At 46.2% G+C, this 27,935-nt stretch overlaps 1 protein-coding gene across 2 annotated transcripts; it reads right to left on the reverse strand.

The window, feature by feature from the left end:
* Positions 1 to 14: 14 nt before the first annotated feature.
* SMYD1 (SET and MYND domain containing 1) lies at positions 15 to 27,935 on the reverse strand. 2 transcript variants are annotated; one of them, XM_059818026.1, is made up of 10 exons: positions 27,545 to 27,935; positions 16,199 to 16,375; positions 15,297 to 15,510; positions 13,450 to 13,580; positions 11,459 to 11,497; positions 8,338 to 8,530; positions 4,854 to 4,946; positions 3,659 to 3,822; positions 1,933 to 2,101; positions 15 to 427 (listed from the first exon to the last, which is right to left on the reverse strand). In XM_059818026.1, exons 1-10 carry the CDS (start codon positions 27,679 to 27,681, stop codon positions 269 to 271), a joined length of 1,476 nt encoding a protein of 491 aa, XP_059674009.1. In that variant the 5' UTR covers positions 27,682 to 27,935; the 3' UTR covers positions 15 to 268. The 2 variants fall into 2 exon arrangements, with proteins under 2 accessions (XP_059674009.1, XP_059674010.1); XM_059818027.1 differs by lacking the exon at positions 11,459 to 11,497.

The following is a 27,935-nucleotide window of genomic DNA, read 5'->3' on the forward strand; positions in this document are numbered from 1 at the left end:
AATAAGAAGGTAAATAATTTTATAACAGGTTTTTTTGCTTCAATTTTTAATGCTAGTGGTAGAAAAAGGATGTTGCTTCTGCCAAGATCTTTTCTGCTTTGAGCCCTCAGAAGATTTTTCAGGACTCTCCCACAGCAGGTCCATGCTCTCTGGTGCCACTGGAAAAAATCCCTATGGATAGACGGCATTCCTGTATCACATTCCCCATGTCTGGAGGTGCCACAGGCAATGTTATCCCACAGGCTTAAATTTGTATCAAGCTCAGGGTTTATTCCTTCTTGTGGAAGAGGCTTGGTGAGGTCTCATTGCTGGGTTCAGGCATGACTTGAATCTTTTGGTTTTTGAGGGCAGCTTCCCTCATCTTGTAATACATGAACTCATTCTGCTGGAACATGCGCAGCTCCATCTCCGTCTGGACACGCATGACCTGAGGGACACAACAGGTTACAAAACCTGTGACGCAGGGGTTCTCAAAGCAAGTGAATAATGCACTGCCCCAAAATGGGGACCGTGCTTCAGGGATGTCCTAGGCCGTGTAATGACTGATGCAACTTAATCTAGGTGTCCCACCAGCAGGACCAAAGCTGACTGGACACTGATATCCAGTTACTTTCTCAAACCTGGTTGCCTGTGTACTATGAAGGTGAAGAAGGCGCCAGCCTTTCCTGCACCCAGCTCTTCTGCAGGCTGCTGGGAAGCCTCACGCTCCCAGACATGATGCAGGACCCAGAGGTGATGCTGTGCAGACCCAGGGAGCGAGTGTGCTTCCCATCCACACCACAGGGCCTGACCCTTGGTGTGACCCATCACTGGGGTGGGGGGCACCTCATGTGGGAGGAGGCAGGAGGGGAGGAGGGGGATGCTCAGCCCCTCTTTGACCATGTCACAGCTGCACCCCCTGCATCCCAGGATTCACCGTGAGCAGAGTCATTCCATACAGCAGAGGCTCAGAAGGGATTTTAGGAAATCTTTTTACACCTGTCTGTGAGTTTATTCAACCCTTGGTTTAGGAGCTCAGAGCTAAGCATATGCCATATATCCACTGTTTTCCTCCTAAAGTAAGTGGGAAGGGAAATACAGAAATGGAGGTGCTGGGGTCTCGCCCTCTGCTTTATACAGGGAAACAGTCATCAGACAGGTTGGCTTTAGGTACTAGATACTCATTTTTCTGATGATATAAAATTGCACTAACAAAGGTTATAGCTCGGCTATAACAGGGACTAAGACATCAATAAAGGATTTCATTTGTTATCGTGTAATTTTTTTGGCTAATAAAGGAGAATCCTGTAAAGCCAATAGGTCATATCAGCTGAGTTAAAGGCTAAAGAAATGACAGATCCCCAGCTGCAATTGTAAAAAGTTCATCCAATCTGAGCAGCTATAATTCTCTAGGATCTGCAGCTATAATTCTCTAGGATCTGCAGCTCTTGACCCTAAGCTAGGAAATACACCTATCAGTTATTTGAGGAAAAAATACATTGCAGCTTAGAGGGACTGGGGAGTGGTAAATAAAGAAGAATGGACACTGATAAAGAAAATCAGTTGGTAAACTGGGAACATCCACTATACGTAATTTGATACAGTCAAATTTTAATGCCATCCATCTGAGAGCAGCAAAATCTGGCTGTTTGAAGAATGAGAGTCTCTGTCCCTGGGCACAGCAGTTTCAAAGAAAATTTAGGGGCTCAGTGGCCATTTTTAATGTATGTCCTGGTGCAGAATAAAAGCTATTTTTCAGGGATGAAAATTTCCCATAGGAAGGGACATGCATTTCCCAGCAGACTGTAACATAATCTAGAGACAACCACAGCACTAGTAAGAAGCAGTTGGTACTTGATACATCTCTCAGCTCTTACGGATGGGTTGTTTCCACAGCTTGAATGTAATTTTGCCCAGACAAACAGCAGAGGCAACACGGGAGATGACACCTACCTCCAGGTCTTTGGTAATTGGGTGGGAAGGTCCATGGGTTATCAGGAGAATGGCATAGGCTTTACATATCAAGCCATGCCCGGCTTCAATGAGACCAGCATGCCAGTGAGTCACTCCTGCCCGCATCACGGCCATTCCCAGCTGTGCATTATTAGGATGGTATATTTTCCTGGAAAAACATTGAGTAACTTTAGTTCAGGAAAGATCTGGCTTCCCAAATGTTTGTCAGTGACGTGATATGTTTGCCAAAGAGCAGACTGTTTACTCAAGTGAAGAGCATATTGCATTCGGTGCACTGAAATGTGCAGCCCTGCTTAGAAAGGGGCAAGCATGAGTTACATGAGGACACGAGTTAGACGAGGACATGAGTTGTTGTGAAAGAGGATAACAACCTGCAGACGGGGAAAGTTGGGCACCTGGGTTGGAGAATGCCAAGCTCTGTCATTCCACATTATTTTGGTACAAACAAAACCCAGATCTGACCCTACTGCCCAGATGGCACCAACTTAACTTCAAACGCTTAATGAAGTGCCTAAATTGAGAATGTAAAAATTACCAGCTTCTCACTCAAAGTGGGGAGGGAAACAGGTGGTTCCAGAAACTCCAGAAATGTTCATCTCACCCCCTGGAGATGCATCTCTGCCTCTGGGGACTGTCAGATCACTGCCCTACAGTCAGTACCCAAGATGGGGAAAATGAAACCTGGCCTCTACATCCAACTTTAGAAGCTGAGGCAGAGTTAGAAGTTGCTTGGACTTAACTGAAAAGCTGCCTTCAAGGGCTCATTTGGCATATTGAATTGGCAGATCTTAAAGCAAGGAAGGAAATTACTGCAGTCCTCACTCTGGACTGAAAAACTGAGGAACAGGGAGGGGAAGCAATTTCCTCCATGTCATTTAATTAGCTCAGTGCCAGGGCTGGGACATGAAGTAGCTTGTCAAGCCTGCAAGCCAGGGAGGTGACTCTGTCATCCCTCTGAAAAAGAACAAACTATCACAGGCCTTTTGGGGTAGAGCTGACTAAAAAGACACGTAATGGGTATGAGATGCTCCAGCAGGAGCGTGGATGAGATGATCAAATGGGCTTTTCTCTCTTCTCCATTGTTTCCATTACTTTTTAATATTTTTTTTTGCTATTTAATACTCATCAGTCCTGTAGTAAAACCTCAGTAATAATAAATTACATCATTTTTACTGTGAGGTTTGCCCTGGATCTTAACTAAGCCTGAATTTCTTTATTCTCACTGAGCTTTTACCACAGGACTTGTGTATACCAATTAGCCAAGGCAAAAGTCCATGTATTATTCAAGAGTGAAGGGATATTGTGAGTGAAAGCTATTTGACACGGTTTCTCTTTTCTCTGCAACTTCTCCTTCCTGCAGGGTGCAGGGGAACAGAATCGCCTGCAGTGACAGCCTCTCTGTCCTGCACCCAGGCTCTGAGTCTTGCTACCAGAGCAGCCCTGAGATGCTTCTGAGACAAAAGGAAAAGGCTAATGAAAGATGTACCCAAACCATTTGCCAGTTACAGTTTAGTAAACCAAGGCGTTTGGGAGCTCTTGTGCATTTAAGAAGGGGTACCTCTCTGTCTGGTGATATAATCAGGTCCCAATGTGAATGCCAGCACCGCTGCCCTGATGGGAGCACACTAAGAAAATTATTCCTATAACACACGGCTTAACATTGCATAACCACAGAGAGCTGCCAAAAAATAGGGCACAGACATACAGGTAGCCATCCACCATCCTCTTAGCGTAGTCAGCTGCTTCCTCAAACATCTGGAGGTAGGAGAGCACCTCGGAGGCAATGCTGAGGATCCTCAGGAGGTAGATGTTCGTGTCCCCCAGCACAGGCTCCTGTTTCTTCAGGCACTCGCGGCACAGCTTCACGACCTGCACCCAGAGGAAGCAGGGAGAGGAAGGGCAAGTCAGAGCATCTTTGGCGTCAAAGCTGCCACACCAAAACCCTGTGGGCTGCATGGTCCATACCAGTCCTAGAGGCCAAGTCAGCCTCCATGCAGGTTGGGGAAGATAGAATATGCTTTGATTTGTCAAGAAACATCAGCCTAGCAAAATGATGGGTGCTCAAACTTTCTCTCCCAGGGTTACATTCAAAACACTGGTGAGAAAAAAGTGATGTCTACTCTTCAGGAGAAAGATCCCAGGAGGCTGGGTTTTGTGATAACAAGTGCCTACAGGCCTCCTATACCCCAGTGCCATCCACAAGCACTTGATGCAATGAATGCTGTTGCTCAGCCTGGAGTGTTTTCCTGAAGCGGTTACACTCTGAAGAGAATAATTAAGTATTTCCTGGGTCAGCAAAAGAGGGAGAAAGGATGAAGTGACTTGAGCTCTCTCACCCTTTGCCCTTGTGGCCTGTGCTCCAGGTGGGATGTGGGTCTCCCACACCACACACCCATCCTCAGCACCCAACAAATGAGCAACATGCAGGAGCCAGGATGTGAAGAGATCAACACAGGCAAACATAGCCCACATGTCAATGTGGCAAGTCTCCTGACTGTCCTGTCCCTCTCCCAAACCCACTGCCCTCCTTTTTATGAGATTGCCTGGCAGAGCTGATTCATTACACTTGCCCTGTAACTCACATTTTTTGCCCAGGAGGCCCTTGGTTCAACACCTGTGTCAATCGGAGGTGCTGGAAGTCACTTGAACCTTCTTGTATCATCACTACGAAAGAAATCAGTCTGGGATGTTGTCTCAGACACAGTCGTGCTTTACAGAGGGCAGAAACCAGTGTCAGCTTTTGCAATTTGAGCTGCCAAGAGGGCAGGAAGCACATGGGGATATTCAGGCTACAGCAATGGGGCTTTGTTTCATCCTTAAATCATTGACATAGAGAGGGACAAGACCTGCTTTCCCTGGCAGTGCGTATATAGCAAGAGAGAAAAAGCACTGGGACTCACTTCATGGTAAAGTCCCTCCATGCGGGCCTTGTTGATCTTCTCCAGCGTGTCCTTGGAAAACTGGATGACGTCTTTCACCATCTCTGCAGAGGGCTGAGGACAATGTTAGGAAAACTGGTGAGGAAAATGCAATGCCTGATGCATGCCAAAATACCCTGGTTGAAGGGATGCTTGTTCTGCAGTCTGGGAACCCAAACCAGCTCAGTGAGATGCTTCCCACATCACTTGCTGCCTTCCTACCGCTGGCTGTATATCCCAGTGTGCCTCCTCAGACCTTCTCAAGACTGGGCTGAAATGGTCCCTCTACCAAGTTGAGAGATGAAGCTCCTGCTGACTTCAGCAAGAGTGTTGTTCATCAGGGTAGTGGCCATGTACGTCTGGCATGCATAACTGGGTTCCTCGACTCTTCCCTCCACTTCTCTCCTCTGGAAAAGGGACAGAATTGACACTGGAACTGGGAAGTCTCATAAGATGCCAAAGAGGCCGTGAAAGCCACCGGTTGGCATGTATCAGGTGCTCCTAGTACAGCTGCTTGAGAGAAATGAGGCTCTTGAGTGAGAGGCGGGTGGAATAAGAATAGAAAAGATCACTAAACTTTGCCCACTCTGAGAAATGCTGTCATTAGGTCCAAACACCGCAAGATTGTTGACCTCAGATTTCAGCTGCATCCAGAGACTGAAATGTGGTTTCCCACACACCTCAAAGAAGTTTGGATTTCACCATGTATTTGAAGGCATGATGCACATCTTGGCATGCCTGGCAAAACACTAACCAGCTCCTAACTAGCGGCCTCCTCCCCCTTCATTTAATGCTGAAATATAACATCATTATATCCAGCACCATCTTTTATCTTCCACTTTTCTAAGCCTTTCAAATTTGCATTTTTAAACTATTCTAGCTATCACGACCTTCCTTTTTGTAAACGGGAAACCTGAAATCAGCCCACAATCTCCTGACTCCAGGAGCTTGCAGGAAGCGCCTGGTCTGGAGACACACAATAGAGCCAGAGCACAGGCATGTGCCCAGCAGCCAGGCAGGACCTCTGGGTGCAGACCAAAAGCAGAGAGCCAATGTTGCAACAAAGGATGCAAAGATTTGGAGTCAGGACTGTGGGACTGTCCCATTGTCTTTTTCCCACACCTGGTCAATCAGATTTTTGAGGAACTTCTGAAATTCAGCTAGTTATGAAAAGCTCTTGAAAGTTTAGTATGGAATGAAAAGCAGAACCTTTTCAGAGCTATGTAGACCGGTCTATTTATGGATACCTATATATGTGTTATGATTTATTATTCTATATTATTAGACTGAAGCTATCGTAGCTAATCAGGTTTTGGCAGCTGTTTGAGCAGCATGCAGGGTGTCCCAGTGCACAGAGCACATTCAAAGGCAATGTTAACATCAGTGCCAATCACGTCGCTATGCTGTCTGAGTAAAGACTCCCAGAATAGGTACTTTAACCAGCACTTCCACAGCAGCTTTGTCTAACAAAAATCCTCTCTTGCATTTACTAGACCCCTAAGCTTGTTGCCATTATAAACAATGGGAACTTTGCTACTATTTGGAAGGGGAGAAGGTCTGGAGGTCAGAGCAGCTGTTGAGGATGGAAGCTGTCAATCTTGCATATATTCATAGTGCTTTTTCCACGCAGCTGTGAGCGTTTCTGCTCTCAGGCAAGTGAGCCTGAATTCAGAAAATGCGATACAGCTGGTGGCAAGCAGACATGCTCTGTGGGTGAGGTCAGTCTGGATACTTATTGTCTGTGGATAGAGTGTATTTTTGGTAGCTGAAATCATGCACCTTGCATAGTTACAGGCTTTTGTATATGAGCATTTCAGATTGTGGAGGACATTCACCCAAAAGTGTGTGTCTTCCCACTGCGTGCTGCAGAGCACCTCTAATGCTCATGAAAAGGGGATGGTGCATCTCGCTGCTCAGTCAAGGCTTGATAGCAGGTATTGAATGAGAGCTGAGATTTTTCTTTGCCATCCACTGGAGGAGGTGCTCGAAAACACTTCTGCAGAAAGTCAGATGAAAATGCTTCTGCATCAGAGGACTGAGCTCTAGGACAGCTTTACATTTGAAGCGGGGAGTTTCAGTAGTCAGGATTAGCCTTAAGATGAAGCTTAATAATTTAGTAATGGGATTTTATAGCAGGGTCTTTTGCACCCATGGGGAACCCAACAAGCAAAAGGTTTCTTCTAGTCCCGTGTCCTACTTCCCATGGGAGTTCCCTGATATCAGTTCGATCCCATTTCTCCAAACCTTGCTCTGCAATATCCAGCCTTTCCTGACCGCCACCTATATGAAAGAAGAGTCACGGGACGGAGCTTGGCTTTCTGGTAACTGTGCTGAGCTGGAGGCTGAGGGTTTTGTACTCGTTCCCAGGAAGGTGCAGCTCCATGGACCTCTCCTGGAGGCAGTACTGGTCTAAGAGGTCATGGTTCCTCATCCCACCTTCGCTGTTTGGTCCTGCCCCACATCAGTCCCTGAGCCGTACTGTCTGGTTCAATACATGACTGTTCGATAATGTAGATCAACGACTTGATAATACATTAAAATGCTCTTGCCCTGCCTTGCCTTGCCTTCCCTTATACGCTTTGTAAAGGTTGCAGGAGTAGAAACCCCCTAAGTTAACACTGCCACAGAGGGAAAAAAAATATGAGCAATTATATCCTTGGGCAGAGGAACCAAAAATAAACTCTTAGAGCTACCAGCATGCTCATAAACTGGAGCTGCTGGACAAGCAACACATCCCACTGCCGACAGCAAGACACAGCCTTACACCCTCCCACTCTATGACTTGTGAAACCTCCAAGGAAAACACAGATTACTTAAAAATGAATGGTCAAACATGTTAATTCTTCACAGTCAGTCTGTCCACAACAACCATGCACAAATGTCAAGCGATGGTACAAATTCCATGTGACAAACCTTTGCAAGGAGGGGCTGGAAGTTCAGGCTTCCCACCTTCCTGGAACCAATGTGATGATACACTTTTTACAAACCGTACAGCTTCAGCAGCGCTGCTGAGTCCTGTCAACATGAATCACCTGCAGCGCGTTTTCCTTTCTGCTGTTCAAAACTTTGATTCCCTTTCAGTTCCACCAAAAAAACCACAATCTAAATGACAGCATTTTTCTCAGCTCTAGACCTAATTTTTCAATATTTTAGCATTCTGCCTGTTGATGGACTGTTAGGTTAGAGTTAAAGGCAACTTTTGTGGGCTTTTTTGAATGAAAAACTGCATGTATCTTGCATTACAGGGATTAAACTGGCCTTGCATGGTGGGCTCAAACTGGTGTTGTGCTCAATCAAGGTTCAGTTCTGTTCTGATTTTTTACATTGGTCAGTCAGGCTTCTGCCAAAATCTGTGTCACTATTGAGCATCCCCAGGCTGAGGAACTGCAGTCAGAGAGACACACAGGTGCCTTGGTGGAGGAGATGCAGCCACCTCTGGGTTTGGATACAGCAGGACAAACCATACCTTGCTTTCCCCCTCCTTCACCGCCAGCATCAGGTCGTCCTTGATCTGTTTCTTGCAGTGCTCGCAGGCACAGTCAAAATAATACTGCTTCTTCAGCTGCTTCCGCCGCTCCTCACTCACATTGAGGAAATCCACATAGGAAACAGTCAGCTCATCCCCTGGAGAAATCTTGCTCAGTGCCCGCAGCTCGATCCTGGGTGCAAAGGAGACGAGATGTGGACTTGGAGAAGCCGCAGAAGCAAAGGTGCAGCCATAGAGCCATCAGGGACAAATCCTGTGACCTGCCCCTGCCTTGCAGAGGTGAGCCCTTGCCCTAAGGTACTGCTTTAGCTCTTCAGGGAGGCAATGCAGAGATGGGCAGCAGTCTGCTTAACTGAATACAGATTAAAAAAATAGTCACACCAGTTTCTGCTGCTCCTCTGCAAGTCCCTGGCAGGGCTGCGTAAGGATCTGACCTATAAACAGGTAACGGCTCCATTACTTTATCCAGATGGGAGCTGAACCTAGACATAATTTTTTATTATGTTGCAGGAGGTCTCACCAGAAGAAAACCCTGAGGTCAGAAATACACAACGAGCCTTGCAAAATGCCAACTTTGGACTTTGGGTCTTTTTTTAAGTACTGCTTTGCATGCTACCCACACATCCCTGGCTAGACTCCCAGATCCCGAGCTGTACTGCTTTCAGTATCGTTTTCACTCCAAAAAGTTAAGACATGTTCCCTCTGGGTGCTCAGTAAGAGATGCCCTCACCCTGTTCATGCACCTCTACATAAAGGCTTAGAAACAATTCTCTGGAAATACTCTACTTTTTATATAGTCTATTTGATCTGATATTGATAATATTAACCAAGATAATCACCAGTCTCTGTTGCTAAACCAAAATCCACGGCAAACCCTCACATTGATGCCACGTTTTTTCAAAGCCAGATCTTTGCACCTGCCTTTCTCTCATGTCTTTCACTGCTAAAGGTCTTAAAGAACATGGCCACTCAAAACTATGCCCTTGCTGTTTCACTCTACAAGCTAAATCTCCCAGTTACTCTGGGCCACCTCTCAGTCATGGAAGCTGGACAGGCACAACTGGCTGAAGAATTTGGCCAGAGTGGGAAAAAGCCCCATCAAATACCAATTGTGAGGCGGTGCTTCTGTATCCATCTACTTCCCTAGCTACTAGTGACTCTACTCACGGTTAGAAATAATTCACTTGAAACCCATGACCTTGGGCTCTCTGCTCAGTCCAGTTAGTTGGTTAAACATATTTTTGCAGGTAGGCATACTTACGGGTTATCAAAATGAAGCCAGTCCCACGGTCTGAGCTCCCACCTTACCATCGCACTGCTGTGTGGTACATCAGTCCTGGGACTCCCTCACCGTGGACAGCATGTGCTTTGCTTGTCCTCCTGCTGAGCTCAGCAGTGTGTTTCATGCACGTGCCTGCTACAAGATGGACCTGGGGGGGGACCTGCAGGCTCCCACCTGAACACAAGGGGCTTTAGATGGGAGCCAATGATGGTCTCACCAAAGGCATAGGTAGCATAGAACCCAAAAGTCTCACCAGGTGCATTAAAAGTAAGTCTTTTGGGGAGGACATGACTTTTTCTGTGTGATCATATTTCTGCACAGGGATTGTAATTCCCTCGTAATTCCTGTTACAAGCTCTCAGCACCAAGGGCATAGCTCCAAGCCTTTCAGATGTGCTAAAGCTGCTGTGAAAACTACTCCCTGAGGCTGGCCTTGACCTTCTCTGGGTGTTAGATCATATCAACAGCATATTTCATACAAAATTTACGACTAAACATGCCATCGTCACGAAGGGCAGCTATTACTTATGTCAGAACCACGGGAAAATGTCAGCCAGAGAAAGTGCAACCCACTACTCCAGGAGAAAGTGCATGAAAAAGAACACTTCCCATCAAAAAGGTTTACACATATAAACATTCCTGTTCACACTTAACGGGATCTTCGTTAAAGTGAGTCTCATGCAACCAGAGAAGCAAAATCAAGCCTCTGACTTTTATGGTGCCCCTGATAGCCTAAGCACCGTAGGTATATTTTAAGCAGCCATCCCTTGTGTGGAGGGGATTGATAGCGTTTGGGATAAGCCTGGAAAACACATGGCATATTTTAAACACTACAGTTAAAGAGACACTGTCATCTGAGAGCACCCCACTGAGCTTGTCCCGTGCTCTTTCCCCGGTGTCTGCCCCAAGCACCAAGGACCTTGAAAGATGCACACACAGGCACAGTGAGTGCCTGATAGCTCAAAACTCAAATTGCCCCAAAACAGCAACTCTAATCAGAAGTGAAACTTATTTGCCTGATTTTATGGTCCTATCTATAATGCACTGAGTAAGCATCAATGGTGAAGAAGAGCACTTCAAAAGTATTTCACATCTTATTTGAGGAAATTGCGTGTTTGCTTGAAATTAAAGTTTAAAGACAACAGTGTCCCTTTAACAGGACTGACTATAACACACGAAGTGCAGTGAGCTAAGCAGAGAATGTATCTTTTTTTGCATGCATTTTAGTGATTTCTTTAGTTTGGATCAGCCAACAGTGGCATCATTAAAAGGTAAAACATTAATTGGGTATGATGATTAAAAAGGATGAAACCTACATGGCACAGTATTGCTACCGAGGGTCAACATATTCAATGGGCACCGTTTGTTGCAGAAGAAACGTGGACTATTTAGTATGTCAGTAATGCAATCATTTCTCATCTCCTTATACGCAAGGTTTTATTTTGGGCTGTACAAGATTAGCAAGACCTTGTTCTGACTTTCATACTCTTGCCGTAGTCAGGGGAGGAGAAATGAGAAGTGGAGAAGGGAAATACTGACAGGGAGGAAGCCAAGGGAGAGGGTGGGAGGGCAGAGAAGGAATTCACCATGGGGGAGACAGTCACAGTATTACCACTATCGTTTTAATTTACTACTGAATGCAGAGTTAAGTGAGGTTTGGGTTTAGTGGGGCTTTACATGGGGGAGGAGTTCAGAAAACAGGGAAAGTGAAATTTTCTGCAGAGGGAGCCCCTCAGGGCTGTTTGCAGCTTTTCCATTAAACATGGGGCATGAGGGGTACAGGGCAAGGGGAAGGATGATGCTTTCAAGACCAACCCACCTCATCTGTGTGTGGAACATTGATCTTACAGCCTCATGACTGAAAGACAAAACAAACATCTGCAGTTTACACAGGTTACAAGTACAACAAAAAAATGGGTACACAGCGTAGGGCATCGGGACACCATCCTGACAGGGGTAAGGGGATTCCCAGCATCTGGCTCATGTCTCGCTGCATGTAGAGCTCTGCTTTTGCTATGCAACCAAATTGCCCATCACTGAGCCATGGAGGATTTGGGGGAGAGCTGTTCTGGCACTGTGATAGTAGGAGTGGTCTCGGCCAGGAAGTGAGCAAAACCTGCCTCTGACATTTGGCAGGCACGATGGGGCAAGTTCTCTGCACAGAAATGTCTCCACCGACATCAGTAGTCGTGCTCTCTAAAACACAGCTTGGAATGGAAATCAGACTGGGATACCAGCAACAATGACTGTGCTCTGTGTGATAAGTTTAGTGGGTCCTCAAGTCTGGTATTGTGCCTTGAGCGCTGATAGAGAGCTCAGTTCCCACAACAGGGGCTTGTCATCAGGTTTCCACAGAAAGATAAGAAACCTTCACAATCTACCTGGCCAATAACCAGATGGTCAAGCTTAAAGTCAGTTACAGGATACATGTGGGAGCTTCAACAAACTGCCAGGCGAATAAAATGCCATTCCTCTACTTACCGCCCAGAAATTCAGACTTCAGGGTTGCTATCACTGCTAGTTACCTCCTCCACTTCCCAGGCTGGTTGGAGAGGTTCTCCATCATCCCACTATGGATCTGATCCAGGGCAATTGGATATCAGAGCACAGACTCCAATCTGACTTTGGATCAGACCCTATTTCCCACCAAGGTAATCATCCCAATGCAGTTTTGATTTCTCTTTGCTTGTTTACCAGCTGCATGATAAACGCTGGCATAGTTTTATCAGGTAAAACCAGCAGCGAGAACTGGAGTGCACAAGTGACGTGTTAGTTAAAGAAGGGGAGGCTGGGGGGTCAACTTATAGCACTAAAGTTTGGTGAACATGGGAATTTGTAAAATCTTAAGACCTAGCGGAAAAGTTGGATGAAATACTGTGGCTGTGCACTTTTTGGCAAGCAGTTTCCCACAGTTAAGGTCTTGCACACGATGCAACTTACTGGATCAACAGCAGTTTTGCCTGTTCTGGCCTGGGAGGAGACTGGGAAGGGCAGAGCATCCCTCCTGCGGGCTGCCCCGAGCACTGAGAGCAGCAGCCTCCACTCCCAGCTCTGCTGAAATATCCCATTCCACCCCATCCCATCCCAAACATGTCCAACTTAATCTCTTTCCATCTCACATGTCGCGCAGAAGTTTTCTTATAGCGCTTGGGTGGGAATAGGGAATGCCTAGCAGCTTAGGGCATCCTGCACTCACACGTGACCCGGTTTGCAGATAACAGTCACAATTGTCATTAAGATCCCATTGCTAAAGAGTTAATCAGTAATTATTAGAGATGGTACACTCTCACAAAGATGAGGATTGTGTTAGGAATGGTTATAAACACATCAGCGGATAGTGATACACAGCTGATTGCAAGCTTCAGTTATGAGAAACTCTTGGACTGTGGACTCGGTGTAATCTTTAATAATTTATTAACCATAATTGTTCCTTAACTATTTATAAATAAAGCCTCAATATAAGGGGTGATCTAGGCAGCTACTTAGTGCTTCATCTGCTTATTTTGAGTCTGATTTCAAAACTCACAGAAATCAGGGAAAAATTCTTTGCTGCTTCACTGGATCTGGGGTCAAACCTTGTGTATTTGTTTAGTGCATCAGACAATATTTTTAAAAATAACAATAGTGAGAGAGAAAACAGCTCCTCTTTAGAAAGAAAATCCTGATTTTTTTTTGTTTCTGAGCTAGAGAAGGAAATGAGAATGAACAGATTTTCTGGGGCAGGGATCTGACACTGTGGGGTTAGCAGTCTGATGAGTTGCCCGTTAGGAAGCATCCCCACTGCACCCGAGGAAAGAAATATCCACTCACTTGCCATTGTTGAAGATGACAGTACAGTTGGGCCAGCAGTCATGGTTGGCCTGGCAGAGGTTGGGGAAGATTCCCACACCAACAGCCTGCAGTCCTCTTTGGTCACTGAGCGTAAAGCCGTTGCAGCTGATCTAGTCCCAAAACATAGGCAGGAAGAAGCATTAAGAGAGAAAAAGCTGAACTCAGCTGCTCTCAGGATTTCTCAATTCCTGCTGATGCTTTAGAAGAGGTATATCTCCAGCATCCCATCTCCAAACTTTAAGGAGAAAGGAGTGCCTACGAGATCATTGCAGAAGGTAGTTCTAGAAACAACATCTTTAGTTGGGATAAAACATCAGAAGAGAAGCAGTGCAGGACTCATGCCGATGGACCAACTCAGAGCAAAGCTGAGTAAATGCTGCAGAATATTTGCTGTTAATATTCACTTGGGATGTCTAAGATAAATTTGGTTTGACCATGCATTGGTTGCCTTATATTCGCTTCCTGCAAATAATTCAGAAAAAGGTCACAGGAAAATGAATTTGAGGCAATTTAAGCAGAGCCTAGACAGAAAGCAAAGTTCACACTTATTAAAGCAGGTGTCAGTTAGAAATTAACCTTGAGAGGTGCACTCAAGTTGGTCACATTTGCTGGGTGGCCTACAGAGCTTATAAAAACCAATTACTACTGTTCGTTATGAGTCGCAGACAATTTTCAGAATGACTACTTTTGGGTGACACACATGCCAGGAATAAATTATTATACTTTTCTATATGGTACATTATTATCACATATGAATGGGACAGTTTTTAGTTGCAAACATAAACAAAGGAAATATTTGCAAAGAGAAAATGTGATAGGATATGCCAAAGGAAATAATTAACTCAGCTGCTAATTATTTTACTCTGTTAATTGTTTTATTTCCTTTCTTAACTGATTCTGTACTTTATTTGTACTTCCTTACTTCCACATGGGCAAGTTATGTCGGTCACTAGTACATAGGTCTCCCCGCGCCCAGTGGACTGGATTTTCTTCGTGGGGTGGGTACCAAAGGATGCTGTGTGTGCTCCCTGTGCTAGCGCTGGCAAAGCCAACTTCTCCGCCACAGCAACCATCAGCAGAGGTGCAAGCAGAGTGTGCATCTCAGCTCAGCTCACCCTGGCCCCTCAGGCAGTGTTGCTAGCTGAGGGGTTAGTGCAGTCCGGGATACACTGACTGGTACCAGGGCTGGGGGCAGAGCAGCTCAGCCTGAACTGGCTTCTGGGAATTTCCCTCTCTGCTACACTGAGAACAAAAATTTGTAGTTAACAAGTTAGTAATGGATATTATTAAATATCTTTAGCATATATTACCTATTTTATTTTATATATATATATAAAATATGTATTTTTATAATATGCATGTAAAAATCTGATGCACACAGTATATAATAGACATTAATGCACACACTAAAACAGATCTGCTCTATTCAAATATATTCTAAGTATATTTATTAAAAATATATTTAAATAGATTTTCTCATCTCTCCCAGGTGCAGAGATGCCCAGTGGGACTTGTGATGACAATGCAGCACCTACAGTTGAGCAAGCCACTTGCCTGCATGGTTAGATAGATAAAAGGTTTCAGACCTTCACCTTGGCGTGACTCAGTTTCCCAGTGCCAGTGCAGAAGCAATGCAGATGGGGAATGCAGCAGTATTCAAACCGCCTGCAGCAAATGCCAGTCTCGGCTATTCCAACCGCTATGGCCTCTTAAGGGCAAGAGAGGGATGAACTTTGGCATCCTCAACTCAGGCCAGTTGGAGAGTTTCTCTGGGGAACTGGCATTAAAAGCAGCCCCCCGTTTGCTCTCCCACCCCTCTGACGTACCACTCCGAATATGTGGGAGATGTATTGCATGCCGAACTGCTGGCTCTGAGGTGGCCAAAACTCGAGGAAGCTCTCCACATCAGCGCGGAGCTCCTTCTTCTCCTCCTCGTCAAAGCTGTCCACGTGGTTCTGCAGGTCATCGATGGAGACCAGGCAGCCCTCTGCCAGTCCACTGCCTTCCCTCTCTATCTTCCACATGATGCGGGCAGCCAGCCTGGCCAGGAGAGAGCCCCAGGCTTCAGCACCACCACCCAGTGCAAGGATAAGGACTAAAGGGCCATGAAAATTCATTTTTTGGGTGAGAAATTGTGTGCAGACAGACTTGAGACAGGCTCAGCACTGGATGGCTGATGGCTGGTCACCATCCACGGGCTTTTGAAGGAAAGGGAGACAGATACAGGGTTTTGCCCCAGCATCTATGTTCTCATCTGAAGAAGTGCTACAGACCCCCAGATCCCCAGCCTTCCACAATGGCTCTCATTTCCCTGGGGCTTCCTCTCATTTTCTAATAACGGAGCCGGGATGTGAATCCAAATCAATGTATCCTGTAGACAAATTGGGAAGAGCCATGTCCTCTTCCACTTTTCCACCTACTCCCCACTTTCCCACACCTCCTAAACCACCCTGGGTGGGTTTGCCTCACCACGTTCAGCTGCAGTAGAGTTTTTGGGGCCCACCACCAAAAAAAAAAGCAGGAACATGACCCCCTTGCACCCCGGATGCTCCTCCAGGTTCTGATCCCGTCAGCTCCCCGATGCTCCTGGCCTTTCCCAAACTGTCTCCCACCTCCACCCTGTCCAAATCAGGTCACCCAGCTCTTCCTTGCTACCGTCCGGAGGGATGCTCTGTCCTCTCCCACCATTCCCAGGCTGCCAGCTCAGCCCCTGGGGGCCAGCTCTCACCTGATGTTTTCGGTGGGTGCCTTGCCGTGCTTCTTGATGGCAGAGCACTCATTTTTGTGGTTCAGCCAAGCCGCTCTCTGGCAGGTCCGGTCGCAGTAGTAGGCAAACTTGCACTGGCCGCAGCGGTGGAGCCTTTCCTGTCGTTTGAAGCAGGTGTGACAGATGACGTGCGTCAGGCTGGAGGGACAGAAGGACCTGTTAGCTCGTACCTCAGTGAAGGGCCAGCTCCACGCAGTGAGGGTCCTGCCAGCTTCGCATCCCTGGTTTCCCCACACCCACTAAGGATGGACCCCCCGAGATTTTTTGGGAGGAGAGACAAATATTTTGTTTAAAGGAGGACAGCAATAAAGCATTCCCCAGCTCTCAGCCCTCTTGTCTGCAGCTCATCTGCTCCTCCTCACAGCCCCAACACTGTTAATAGGATTTTCAGTCTGTTTTCGTTTTCTGTCTGGCCCGTACTGAAGCACCAGCCATCCATCTGCTGAGCAGAAAGCAGATGCCTAATGAGTCTGTGGGTGGCGAGCACGAAGAAGAACATGAAGGCAAAGAGCCAGCCTGAGAGCTTCACCTGCCTACAAAGCCTTTGAATTTGGCTAAAGTGAACCCCTGCTGAGCTCTAAGGCTTTCCTGGGCCTCACACGGACCAGGTCACAAAATGGGGCAGTGGCCACCACCGTACCTGAGACTTAGGAAAACATTGAGCGAGAGGGACCAAACAGGAGCATGGCTCTGAGCTGTTCTAACTGCTCTCCTAAGCTTTCCTTAGGCGCAGGCATGCTGTGGGGATAAAAATATACATCAGAAATGCTCTGCTAGTGAGCAGACCAGAGGTGTATCACAATGAAGAAGAGTGATAGATTGAAGTGGTTGCATAGGGAAACCCCGTGTTTGTGCTGCTTGAAACCAAGATACGTTTCCACGCATTAAAAAGCAACTTTGCTTGTCACTTCTTTTTGTCACTGGGCCAAAGGTGTAGCTGTACTGGAGGCATTGCACTTGGCAGTTGTGGCGTTGTGTTGGAAATGACATGAGGAAGCCAAGAGAACAGCCTCCTTCAAGGTAGATCTTCTCATCACAGGCTGTTTTATGTCTTCTCCTCCTTCCTTCGGTTGCAGCACATGTCTCCTGGCTGTCCACCATCAGGAGAGAGCAGCACAGAGCCCCAGTCCAGCTGGGTTTGGGGCTCTCCTGGTTCCACTGACTCCAGACAGATGCTTAGCATGGATTAGTGAAGGTCTGAGGGACCAGGGCAGGCTCCCAGCCACTCAGCAGATCCCCAGGCATGACTGCCGAGGGGCAAGTGGATTTTCAGCTGCCCAGGGATGGACAAGAAACACCAAACAGCTGAAGACAGAGGAAAGATGAACTCTCAAGAGCTCGCAGGAGCACTGGCTGGGGTAGGACATGTGGTGGGCTGGCTGTAACGCCAAACTTAGGCATTAGTACTTGCATTTATGACCGCCATAAGATTTTATTAATAAACCCAGAGGATCTTTCATCTTCACAAGGCTGGTATGTTGCTGAGCTAAGAACATCAACAATTTAGTGCTGGTCAATGGCCCAGAATATGCCACCCATGGGGGTCTCGTTAAACATTAAAGATAATGAGCGCAGTGCCTGGTGTAAGGATGTGCTCCGCTCCCAGGGCATGAAGTCCTCCCTGTTCAGTCTGGTGTCAGCTTTAGTGCTGTGCTCTTTAGGCCATTTAACACTTTCCTGCAGATGAGCTAGCAATACAGATTTCTCCTCCAAATCCAAAAGCCTGACATGTCTTTCTCTGATGCCAGCAGCAGTAAGTGCTGCTCACTGGCTATTCCTGCTCCTGGCTCCGCGGTTTAAGTAGCTGAGAGGTTACTGTGAGTTAGACAGTCATGGGATAACTGGGAAACACCTTTCAAAAGGAGCAGGTTGCTTCTTTGGGGGGTTCAAAATAGGATTTGCAAGAAACATCCTACAGTTGTATGTAGGTAACTATAACCAAGGCCAGGGGAGGAATGTATCACAGGATACTGATGAAGAAGTCTAACCTGATATTCTCCCCCTGAGAGTATCCAGGGTACCGGACCCAGAGGAAACCTCCCCCATGTGCCCTTTTCACACGTCCAGCTGCTTGTTCTTTCATCGGGAAGGAGGGGGAGACACTTTGGTCTCCTGCCCAAAAAACTTTCCCCTTGCTGCTAGAGAAGGCTTTTCCCTGCCTGACTTGTTGTCCCCAGCTGTCTGCTTCTCCAGGCAACTGCCCACTTTATCTCTGCCTCCAGACAGGCTCGACACTAAGGGAGAATTTAAATTCCCATCACTTAGACACATTCCCACACACTCAGTCAGCCCCAGGAGGGAGGTTCTCATCATTGCAAAAAGCTCACTGACCTCAGAGGCTTCATTACTAAGGGAACATTATCATTGCCCACAGCCCATAGTGGGGAAACTGAGGCACAAGGAAATAAAAAAATATATTCATGATCACATGAGGAGGCTGTGTCACAGGCAGGAATCAGACCCACAGCCCCGGCGTCCCCAGTCCCAAGACTGTCCTCCCTCTCCACTATACATACATATATAAACACAGGTATGCATATTTGTATCTATCAGAGTACACTTAAAATGCACTTTAATTCCTCTGGCACTATTGCATGAGCTGCTGACACAATCCACCCTGCGCTCTGGCTCTTGCAGGATGAAGAGGGTCATTGATTTAAAACAGAGGGCCATTGATTTAAAGCAGGACGGCCTGCAGCAGACAAAACCACGTACAAAAATGAGGTTTGGAACACGACAGTGAGGAGTGCCGGCACACGGGAGGGAGTCTGACGCAAGGTAAGCACCCGGGATGGGGCAGGGGGGAGCACATGTCCGGGAAGGGGGATGCAGCCAACTCCATTAAGTCAAATGAAAGAGCTGGGAGCTGGTGAGAAATGCGAGGCTGTGCTCTGTCAGCTGTCAAGTCAGAGGGGCAGAGAGGTGCAAGGGAGATTACACTCCTTGTAAGGCAAAGGAGAACCAGAGAGCTGATAAAACCCGTGTGGTTACGTCGTGCTGGGAAGCACGGGGAGATATCTCGTGCAGGGAATGGGGCTCCCTCCTGCCTTCTGTGGGTTTTGAGGGCAGTTAGAAACCTAAAAGGCAGTTAAAGAAGTTTCCTTGTAGAGAGGTATGACAGGTTGGAGGGGAATACAGTGCAGCAAAACCCGAGTCCTCAAACAGAGGCTTGTCTCCCACCAGCTCGCTCTCTGAGAACAGAAAAATACTGAAATGTTGTCTTTGCATTTTGCTGTTTATCACACAGGGTGTCCAGAGTTTCCAAAGCAAACCCAGCTGGTGGAACTTACTGCCAGCCCTGGAAAGCCCTTGTTTCTAAGGAGATGCAGAAATGCACAAAAAAAAGTTATACAAGACTTCCCAAGGAGGTGAAGGAACAGTTCATGTGGTATTGAAACTGCAGACACAATTACTCATAGATAATCTGACTGGCAGGTATAAGAAATACCACATCTCTCACAAAACCCTCACAGGATCCTCCATGCTCAGAAATGGTTTAAAAGAAGACTGGATTTATTGATAATGCGCATTACCAGGTCTCCAGAGGCTTGGGCTCAGCTCTTGGTGTGGTAAAAAAATCAGGAGACACAGGTATTTGAGATCTATTGCCTAAATCTTCAACAAACATTGCTCGAGCACTGCCCGACCCTGCAAGCACCTAAATCCCCCAGGTGCCCCCAGGCAGTCGTGCACACTCCTGCCATCCCGGAGGTGCTCAGAGCCAGAAACCCCAAATGGGGATGGCAAAGTGGGGCTCTCCCTTGGCCCCAGGGCTGGACCTTACAGCAGGCTCTGATACCATCTGTCCTGGAGGAAGACAAGGACAACACCAAGGACACCAAAGGGTTGCAGTGATCCACAGTCTCCACTGTCAGGCCCTCTGCAATGGTTAAGGTCCCCCAAGGACAGAGGGAGCAGCCTGAGGTTAAATCCAAGTCTCTCAGCCTGTGGAAATCACTGATCTATAAAGCCTTCTCTGTCTGGCCTAGAAAGTGTTTATCACAACCTGAAATGGCTCTAGGTGGCCTGGATGGAGCTTCCTCTCCCTATAGAGAGCAGCCCATGCCCACACGGTCAGGATGCTGCATGGCCAGGCAGCTGGTTTCTGGGGAGATGTATGGGACCTACCCAGGAGCCTGGAGGTTTGAACACTTAGAGACTCAGTGCTCAGCTTCCCTTGCTTTAACACAGGGACAATACATCTGCTTTCTGCTGTGTCTATGTACACCATGACCTCTGAGGTGATCTGTGGCCATTCATTCACTGCCATCTTCCACACATACATAGTGAGAACTTCTCTTTTTCACCCTGCCCAAAAGCAGGATCTTCATTAGCACAGTGATTTCTCCAGCCTGTCCAAGCCTTTCCAGGTCAGGGATTTAGGACTGACTTGGAGGACGGGTGCCACTGACTGACTCATTAAATGACTTTCTGAGGAGCCTCAGGTTTCCTTGGCCCCTCATCCAAGGATCAGCTGAGCTGAACTCTCAGGGGCTCATGAGGTCTGATATTATGTAGATGAGACACACAACTACTGCTAATCCTGGATGTAGCTACAGGCACAAAAGCAATGATTATAAGTGCCAGCCAACAAATGCAAGAGGTGACAGAGCACTGTCAACTAAACCATGGCTCCCGCAAGCACGGCTCTCAGTGAAAGCAGAAGAAACAAATAGCTCTTGTGACTGCTTGGATTGGATTCAGATGGATTAAGATCTGTTGGACCTGCCAGGACAGAGGGCTGAGCACTGCCACAGGAAATATATTAACCTCATCTCTGAGCTGTGCACAACCCAAACATCTGCCAATCATTTCCCATCCAGCACCCAGAGCATCTCATTCACTGATCTGGAAAAGCAAGGTGAGATGGCTGTAGTGCAAAGGAATAAAAGGAGGATTTCACTGAACAGCTAATGGGCATGGTGAGAAGCTCACAAGCTATTTAACGTGAGTTTATTCTATTCTGTACATCATAGATGACACACACAGATGACCTAACTTACACCTAAGTCCGCCTGCTTCATATTTATTATTGGCTGGCTATGCATCTCTCTCCTCAACATCCTACAGAGGATGGCATAAGAATAGTCTGAGATGTAGGCAAAGTCCACTCGGCTTTCAAAGCAGAAGCTGTAAACACTTCATTAAACAACACAACGTAAGGAAATGCACCTGCCCTTTCAGCAGTGAAAGGAAAAGGGAGGTATTCAATAACTGGCTTCTACTGAGGATACCTGTAATGCTGAATTATTAGCACAAGAATAATTTTGCCTCTTTAAAAAGGGGGATTTGAACTTAGTACTTTTATCTCTAAAATGTCAGGGATGACACATCCTAGTTTGTCTGATTTGAGTGGAGGATTAGTCTAAAAGAGACTAATTTTAGACTTCTTTATTTTTAGTCTTTCATTACAAGCTTTCTCAGCCTCTTTTTAAAGAGGTGTGAGTGTGGTTTCCTTTAAAAAAGCTAGGTTTTCTCCCAGGTTTTATTTAAGCTTTTGAACAAATGAGATAATAATAAAAAATCAACCCCCAGAAAATTTTAAACAATGTGAATATGATCACATTAGCCCTCAGTTTTTATTGGTATCAACTCAAAGAATTTGCTTCCATAATCTTTTCAGAGTCATACTGTTATGGAAAAATTTGCATTTCTTATATCCCTAGGTCATCCCAGCTACAGTAATGGAGCTCCCCACATTTGCCTTGGAAAATGTTTTGGGCCTGCTTCGTACATCAAAAAGGAGTGAAAAAATTGCATGATCTCAGGTTTTTAGCAATTTGCAGATCACTCATCAAGCAGATCATCAGGTGATCTTGGCTTTCTACCACATGACACTGTTTGCCTTGACTACTGTCTCTCAAACTCCACTGGTTAAAGAGCAAACTTTCTCCTGATGAAGGTTGACAGAGATATATAAGGCATCCCCATGCCTGTAGGAAATGTAAACTCTTACAGGCTCAAGAGCCAAATGACATGCCAGAGGAGAAGGTCACATACTGTACATTGATCCCAGGCAATGGGAATGCCATCATCCTGAAGGTGGCAGTCAGGAAAGGAGACCTGGGATCTTCAAAGAGAAAGTGAAGAGGGAGGAGGGAAGGATTAAACCCCAGCACATAAGTACAGCACTAGAGAAAGCTTCAGTGAGAGGTAATGTCAATGGGGAATGCACAGGGGCTTTGCAAATTGAAAAACGGCCCCAACAAAGGCAAAGAATCCCTTGAGAAGATATATTTCCTACTTTCTGCATCTATTTTAGGGAAAAGCGAGCCTGTCACTGGTGTTTTCTGAGTGCTATTTCAGCTGATAACAGCAAGGCTGATTCAAACACAGACCAGAGAGTGTGTATGCACTTTATCCAAACAGCAAAATACCGGAGATCACACTGAGATCTGCACCCCCTTTCAATCAGTATTCACTGTCTCTCTAAACAGCCTGCTCTAGTTCAGATAGAATTAATGGGCTTGATGCAGGAGTCAATGCCACGTAACCACTGTGTTATGCAAAATGTTATAGAATCATAGAATGGTTTGTGTTGGAAGGGACATTTAAAGGTCATCTAGTCCAACCCCCCTGCAATGAACAGGGTTAGCCTTGTGAGTCATACCCTGGCCTTAAAATCTAAGAAACCATGAGCTGGCTGATGTCTGTAGGAACCTTCTTTAGCTTCACTTTGAGTTTTATGTACTTCTGGACTAAAAGTCTCTGGCACCGGGTAAGAAACTGCTGCTCAGACGACCATCATTGGGTTGAAGAGTACAAGCCCTCACCAGCCTTAATGAATTCAGGGACCTTCAGGGACCTTCAGGGTCCCTGTGACCTTCAGGGGCTTCCAGGGTGGGATGCAGTCTGCAGATTTAGACACCTAGATGTGCTTACCTGTAGTGTCTAAGTGTCTAAGTAGAAATCCCATCAAAATATTCAGCGGGGTCTGGAAAGCCATTCAGCTCAAAGGTAGGTGTCTGTGTTCGGTGCACATTATAGTGCTCCATTGACTGTAATGGGCACTTAGGGCTGGATTCACTTGCCTGGACATAGGAGCCTAGTGTTATTTTAGGCTCTTCAGGGACACCCATTTGACCTGAGAGGCGGCCTGATTCTCATAAATCCTGTTTTGTACCTGTCAGCCCTAAGAGGATGTCTCAGACACCCTGGGGCATCTCAAATGACACTAAACACCTATGGCAACCGAATCCTGCGCCTAGCTCTATGCACACACTTATAACAGACCTTAGTTTTGGGTGTCTTAATTTGCAAGCTGAATCCAAAAGCATATTGCTGGACAAGCCATCACATCACTCTGTAGGTTGGTCCAGTTAAACTGATGGGTCTTATTTGCTCAGCATATGATGGCTGGTTATAGGGTTTTGTCAAACAAAACATCTCCTTTTCCTAGCAAAATAAAATTCTCAGCACCTCCTCAAACGCAGTCTCCTACTGAAAGACAGGCATTCATACAGTGCAGGTGGGTGACAGCCTAAGGTCAACATTGCTTCTGCAATTCCTCACATCAATATATGGAGTAGGGCCTTTGCATCATTTAAGCCCAAAGGGTCCCCACACTTTCTGCTGTGAGCACCTAACACCGGGTGCCAAAATTAGCTGTTCAGGCTCCAAAGATCCCTGTACAGTCAGGGCAAAGAGGTTTGTTCTGCCGATAGTTTCTCAGAGTATTAAAGGTAGGTTTCTGCTATGCTACAGCCCTATGGAGGGGTTTCTCACTTAGACACCTGAAGTTAAACACCTACAGCAGGTAATGGGGCTGTTCAGTCTGCAGAAGAGGAGGCTGAGGGGAGACCTTATCGCTCTCTACAACTACCTGAAAGGGGGTTGCAGAGGGGTGGGTGTTGGTCTCTTCTCCCAAGTGACAAGTGATAGGACAAGAGGAAATGGCCTCAAGTTGTGCCAGGGGAGGTTCAGGCTGGATATTAGGAAAAATTTCTTTACTGAGAGAATGCTGAAACACTGGAAAAAGCTGCCCAGGGAAGTGGTGGAGTCACCATCACTGGAAGTGTTCAAGGAACGTGCGGACAAGGCATTGTGGGACATGGTTTAATGGGCATGGTGGTGTTAGTTGATAGTTGGACTTGATGATCTTGCAGGTCTTTTCCAACCTTAGTGATTCTGTGATTCTGTGATTCTATGAATGCAAATTTTTCATTTCATAATTATGTTCTTCACCAGGTCAAAGGACGATCGGCTTTTATGGGGCCCCCCCCATTTCTGAACAGTAACCTCGCATCTCTTGACAGCTTTGTGTCCAGGCACAAACACAAGCTGCTTTCCATCCTGTAGTATGGCCACACCAAGAAAACACTGTTGTATCTCTGAAGAGCAGCTTCTACTAATCTGAAAAAGAGACCTTCACTTGCCTGCTGTGTTGCCACATCACATGCAGACATGCAGAAGATTGCAGTGTGGCTACTGCAGTGTGATTGCCACGCATACACATCACATTCAGAACAGCAAAATTGGGGGCAAGATTTCAGGGGCTCAGCATCCATACTAGGACCAGACTTCTCAAAGGGCTGCAAAGTACAGACCAACTCTGCACTCTAGTGCTTCTATGGTGGCTTTTATAGGGAAAAAAAGCTGAGCTCTGTGGAAAATCTGGTCACATATTTGGTAGGACCTGAGCTGAAAAATTAAACCCACCAATCACTCATATTTGAATCCCCTTTCCATAGTACACATACACACTGCTTTCAGCAAGAGACAAAGATGCTGAATGGAATTAGAATGGGGGACTCAGGACTTTGGGTTTCCCAATGCAGGGTGGGTGAGACCCTTTTTAATAGCGTAGACTTAACACCAGTTTTAGGACCTATAAATGCTTGTTTCTGGGCTTGGAAAAACACATGCCTCTTCATTGGGCTCTTCATCCATGCAGAGGCAACAGCAGTTCTTTCAGGGCAAAACCAGCCACCATGGCCCAGTGTGGATTTATTCTTGCAGGTCCTACAAGGATCCAGGCTATCCTTCTACAGCAATCGATTCACTGGGGGTTTATGCCATTGAATACCCTGGGACAGCAATAGAAGATATCTCAAAACCAAAGCCCTGTGTGTGTGTGTGAAAAACATTAAAGCAGTTTTCACAAGAAAAATGCATGTTTTCATTATATCTCAGGCGCAGGATATTCCCTGCCTAGCACTAACCAACAAGCATTTAGTTGGCACCGCCTGCTTCAGAGATTTTGGGAATGCATTTCACCACTGACATATATAAAGTGCTTTGGGATCAAATGTGCCACTGGAGGGCAAGAGTCCATTATTGTTGCACAGCAGCATGAAGAAGAAGCAGAGAGATAAGAATGACTGAAGTTGTCCCCATCCTCTGCAGTTGCAGAGAAGGGATGTGTTTACCTTACCCCCTTGCTTCTCCATGTCTGGATCTGCCCTCTGGGAGCTAAACAAACACAGCCTGGGGAGGGAGGGAAGCACACCTCTCCCCATCCGAGATTTTCTGTTGGAAACCTAAGCCTAAGACACAGTCTGCAGTCTAAGAGCTGATGTGGTGATAGTTTCTCCCCTTATCTCACATTACACAAGTGACATTTGAAAATGCAGTGAGTTGTAACTCTTCAGCATGAGCAGCTCTACTCTATGCATGATGCTTGCAACATTTCACATAGAAGAAAAAAAATTCTCAACCAGCAATCAAAAGGCAAAATGTTTTCAATTATTTAAAGGACAGTTAGTATTTTTAATACAGCATATGGGAGAAATCATTGTCCATAATAGGCACTTCCGAAGCAAACAGTATCATAGTAAGATTCCAGCTAGTGACACCAGTGAAACTGAAGTACAAGAGCTAGGACACGTCAAGGAGAGATGGTTTTGTCACTAACGACTGTAATTGAACTCAGGGTTAAGAATTCAAGAACTTAATGTTTTAAAATAAAAAGTGACATTTTTAATGTGAGCTCTTGCAATGACATTAAAATACAAACTAAAAAGTGTCATAGCTGTTATTGTAAAGATTCATAAACATGTTCACCCACTGGCGGTCTTTAAGGCCAAGGAAAAAGTGAATGAAAGACACAAAAAACCCTTATTTCCTGCTCTGTCCATTTAATCCCCAATTCTCTGCTATTGCCAGATCACACAGTAGCAAGAATCAGCTTCAGCCACAAGATGACCAGGATTAAAACAGCAGCATGAGCTCTGCTTGCATCCCAGACTTCATTAGCGGAGCTGATTCAATCAGGGAAATCTCAGCTAGGCAGAATCCCTCACTGCCCTATTTAGCGTTCAGAACATTCACTGAAGTCACTGGCAGTTTGGGACAAAAAAACCAGTCTTGGGACTCACCATGACACCCTTGAAGAATGCTCACAAATTTCCTAAGCCCACAACGAAACCTTCAGCTGACATCTACCTCCTTGTTTAAATAGTTTGGGCCAAATTCTGTTCTCAGCATATCGTAAGGCTGAACAAATTCCATTCATGTCTGAGGCTTTATTCTAGATTTATCCCATGGGAGATTAACATAGAAGTTGGTTCTTTGAGTCTTTTAGCTTTCATGGTATTTAAGTGAATCTTCCACTGATTTGAAGAGCAGAAGTGGGCACCTACCAGCCACACCAGCAGCGCAGGTTGATCGAATGTTGTTCACCCTTGAAACAAGCAGCAGAAAAGAAAAATGCATTTGCAGCAGAGTTCAGTTTCTGGCTACATCAGTGTGAACAAAAATTTAAAACCAGTCTCGTGCAAGACTGAAAGCAGAAACTTGTCTCCAGTTAACTCGGCTAGCTATAAATATAGAATCACTTCAACAGAAACAATACCATTCGCAGATCCCCGCTAGCTTCAAGTTGGAAGGCAGCAGGCAATGAAGCGGCGTGTACAGCTGGGAGGTGGTACATGTGAGCAGAGTACAATGTAACTCACTTTTATCAGGCATTATACATCAGAGGCTTCAGCAAAGTCAGTCTGAGATTGCTGTACCTGAATTACACTAACTCCTGGCAGTTCACCAGAGCGTAACATGGGTCTGGTTTTGTGAGGCACTGAATACATGCAACTTCCACCACATTTGGTAAAAGCTGACAGCACTGAGTGCCTTGCAAGATCACATCCTGGAAACAGATTGCACCATATTAAAAGTAAAAAGGCTGATCTGAGCCCTGGGAAAGACACTGACTGTAAGCTGTGAATGCATCTTTACAGAAGTGCTTCTGACTTCCCCTCGCACCCTTCTCTGATGCTGTGCAGACGCTTTCAAAGTTTTACCCGTCCGGCCAGATGAAATTTTGCATCGAAATGACTTTCAGTCTGTGTTTTAGAAGTGCTTTTCTCTTACCTATCAAAAACCACGGCAGCGTAGGCTGGCTCCGCAAAGATGACATCCCCAGGCAAGAATTCCTTCTGCGCTTTCAAGCCCCTGCCTTTGCCTTCAGACGTGAACACTTCGACTGACTCCATTCCCCCTTTGGTCATCCCAAGGGACTCCAAGGCTTGGGAAGTGGGTATCTCGGAGCGAGCCAAATCTCCCACCACTCCTGTCAACTTCGACTTGCCGCAAGACCACGCTTATAAAAGGGCTGGCCTCCCCCCACCCCCGGCCGCACCGTTTCCCATAGGAGGGCGAGGGGGTGGGAACAGGAGAGGCAGGAGGTAAAGATCCGTGCAATATTCCCAACCTATGCAGGGAAGGCACAGGGCTGGGACTTCGGCTTCATTAGGAAACCCCC

This window comes from Gavia stellata, chromosome 5 (assembly GCF_030936135.1).
Source record: "Gavia stellata isolate bGavSte3 chromosome 5, bGavSte3.hap2, whole genome shotgun sequence".
NCBI lineage: Eukaryota > Metazoa > Chordata > Aves > Gaviiformes > Gaviidae > Gavia > Gavia stellata.

Bases quoted from the DNA above. Each gene is read 5' to 3' on its own strand.
- SMYD1 (XM_059818026.1), bottom strand. From the start codon at position 27,681: ATGACCAAAGGGGGAATGGAGTCAGTCGAAGTGTTCACGTCTGAAGGC. The intron at 16,376-27,544 runs GTAAGAGAAAAG...CTGTCCCTCCAG, and splicing joins GCTGCCGTGGTTTTTGATAG to CCTGACGCACGTCATCTGTC. The intron at 428-1,932 runs GTAGGTGTCATC...TGTGTCCCTCAG, and splicing joins CAATTACCAAAGACCTGGAG to GTCATGCGTGTCCAGACGGA.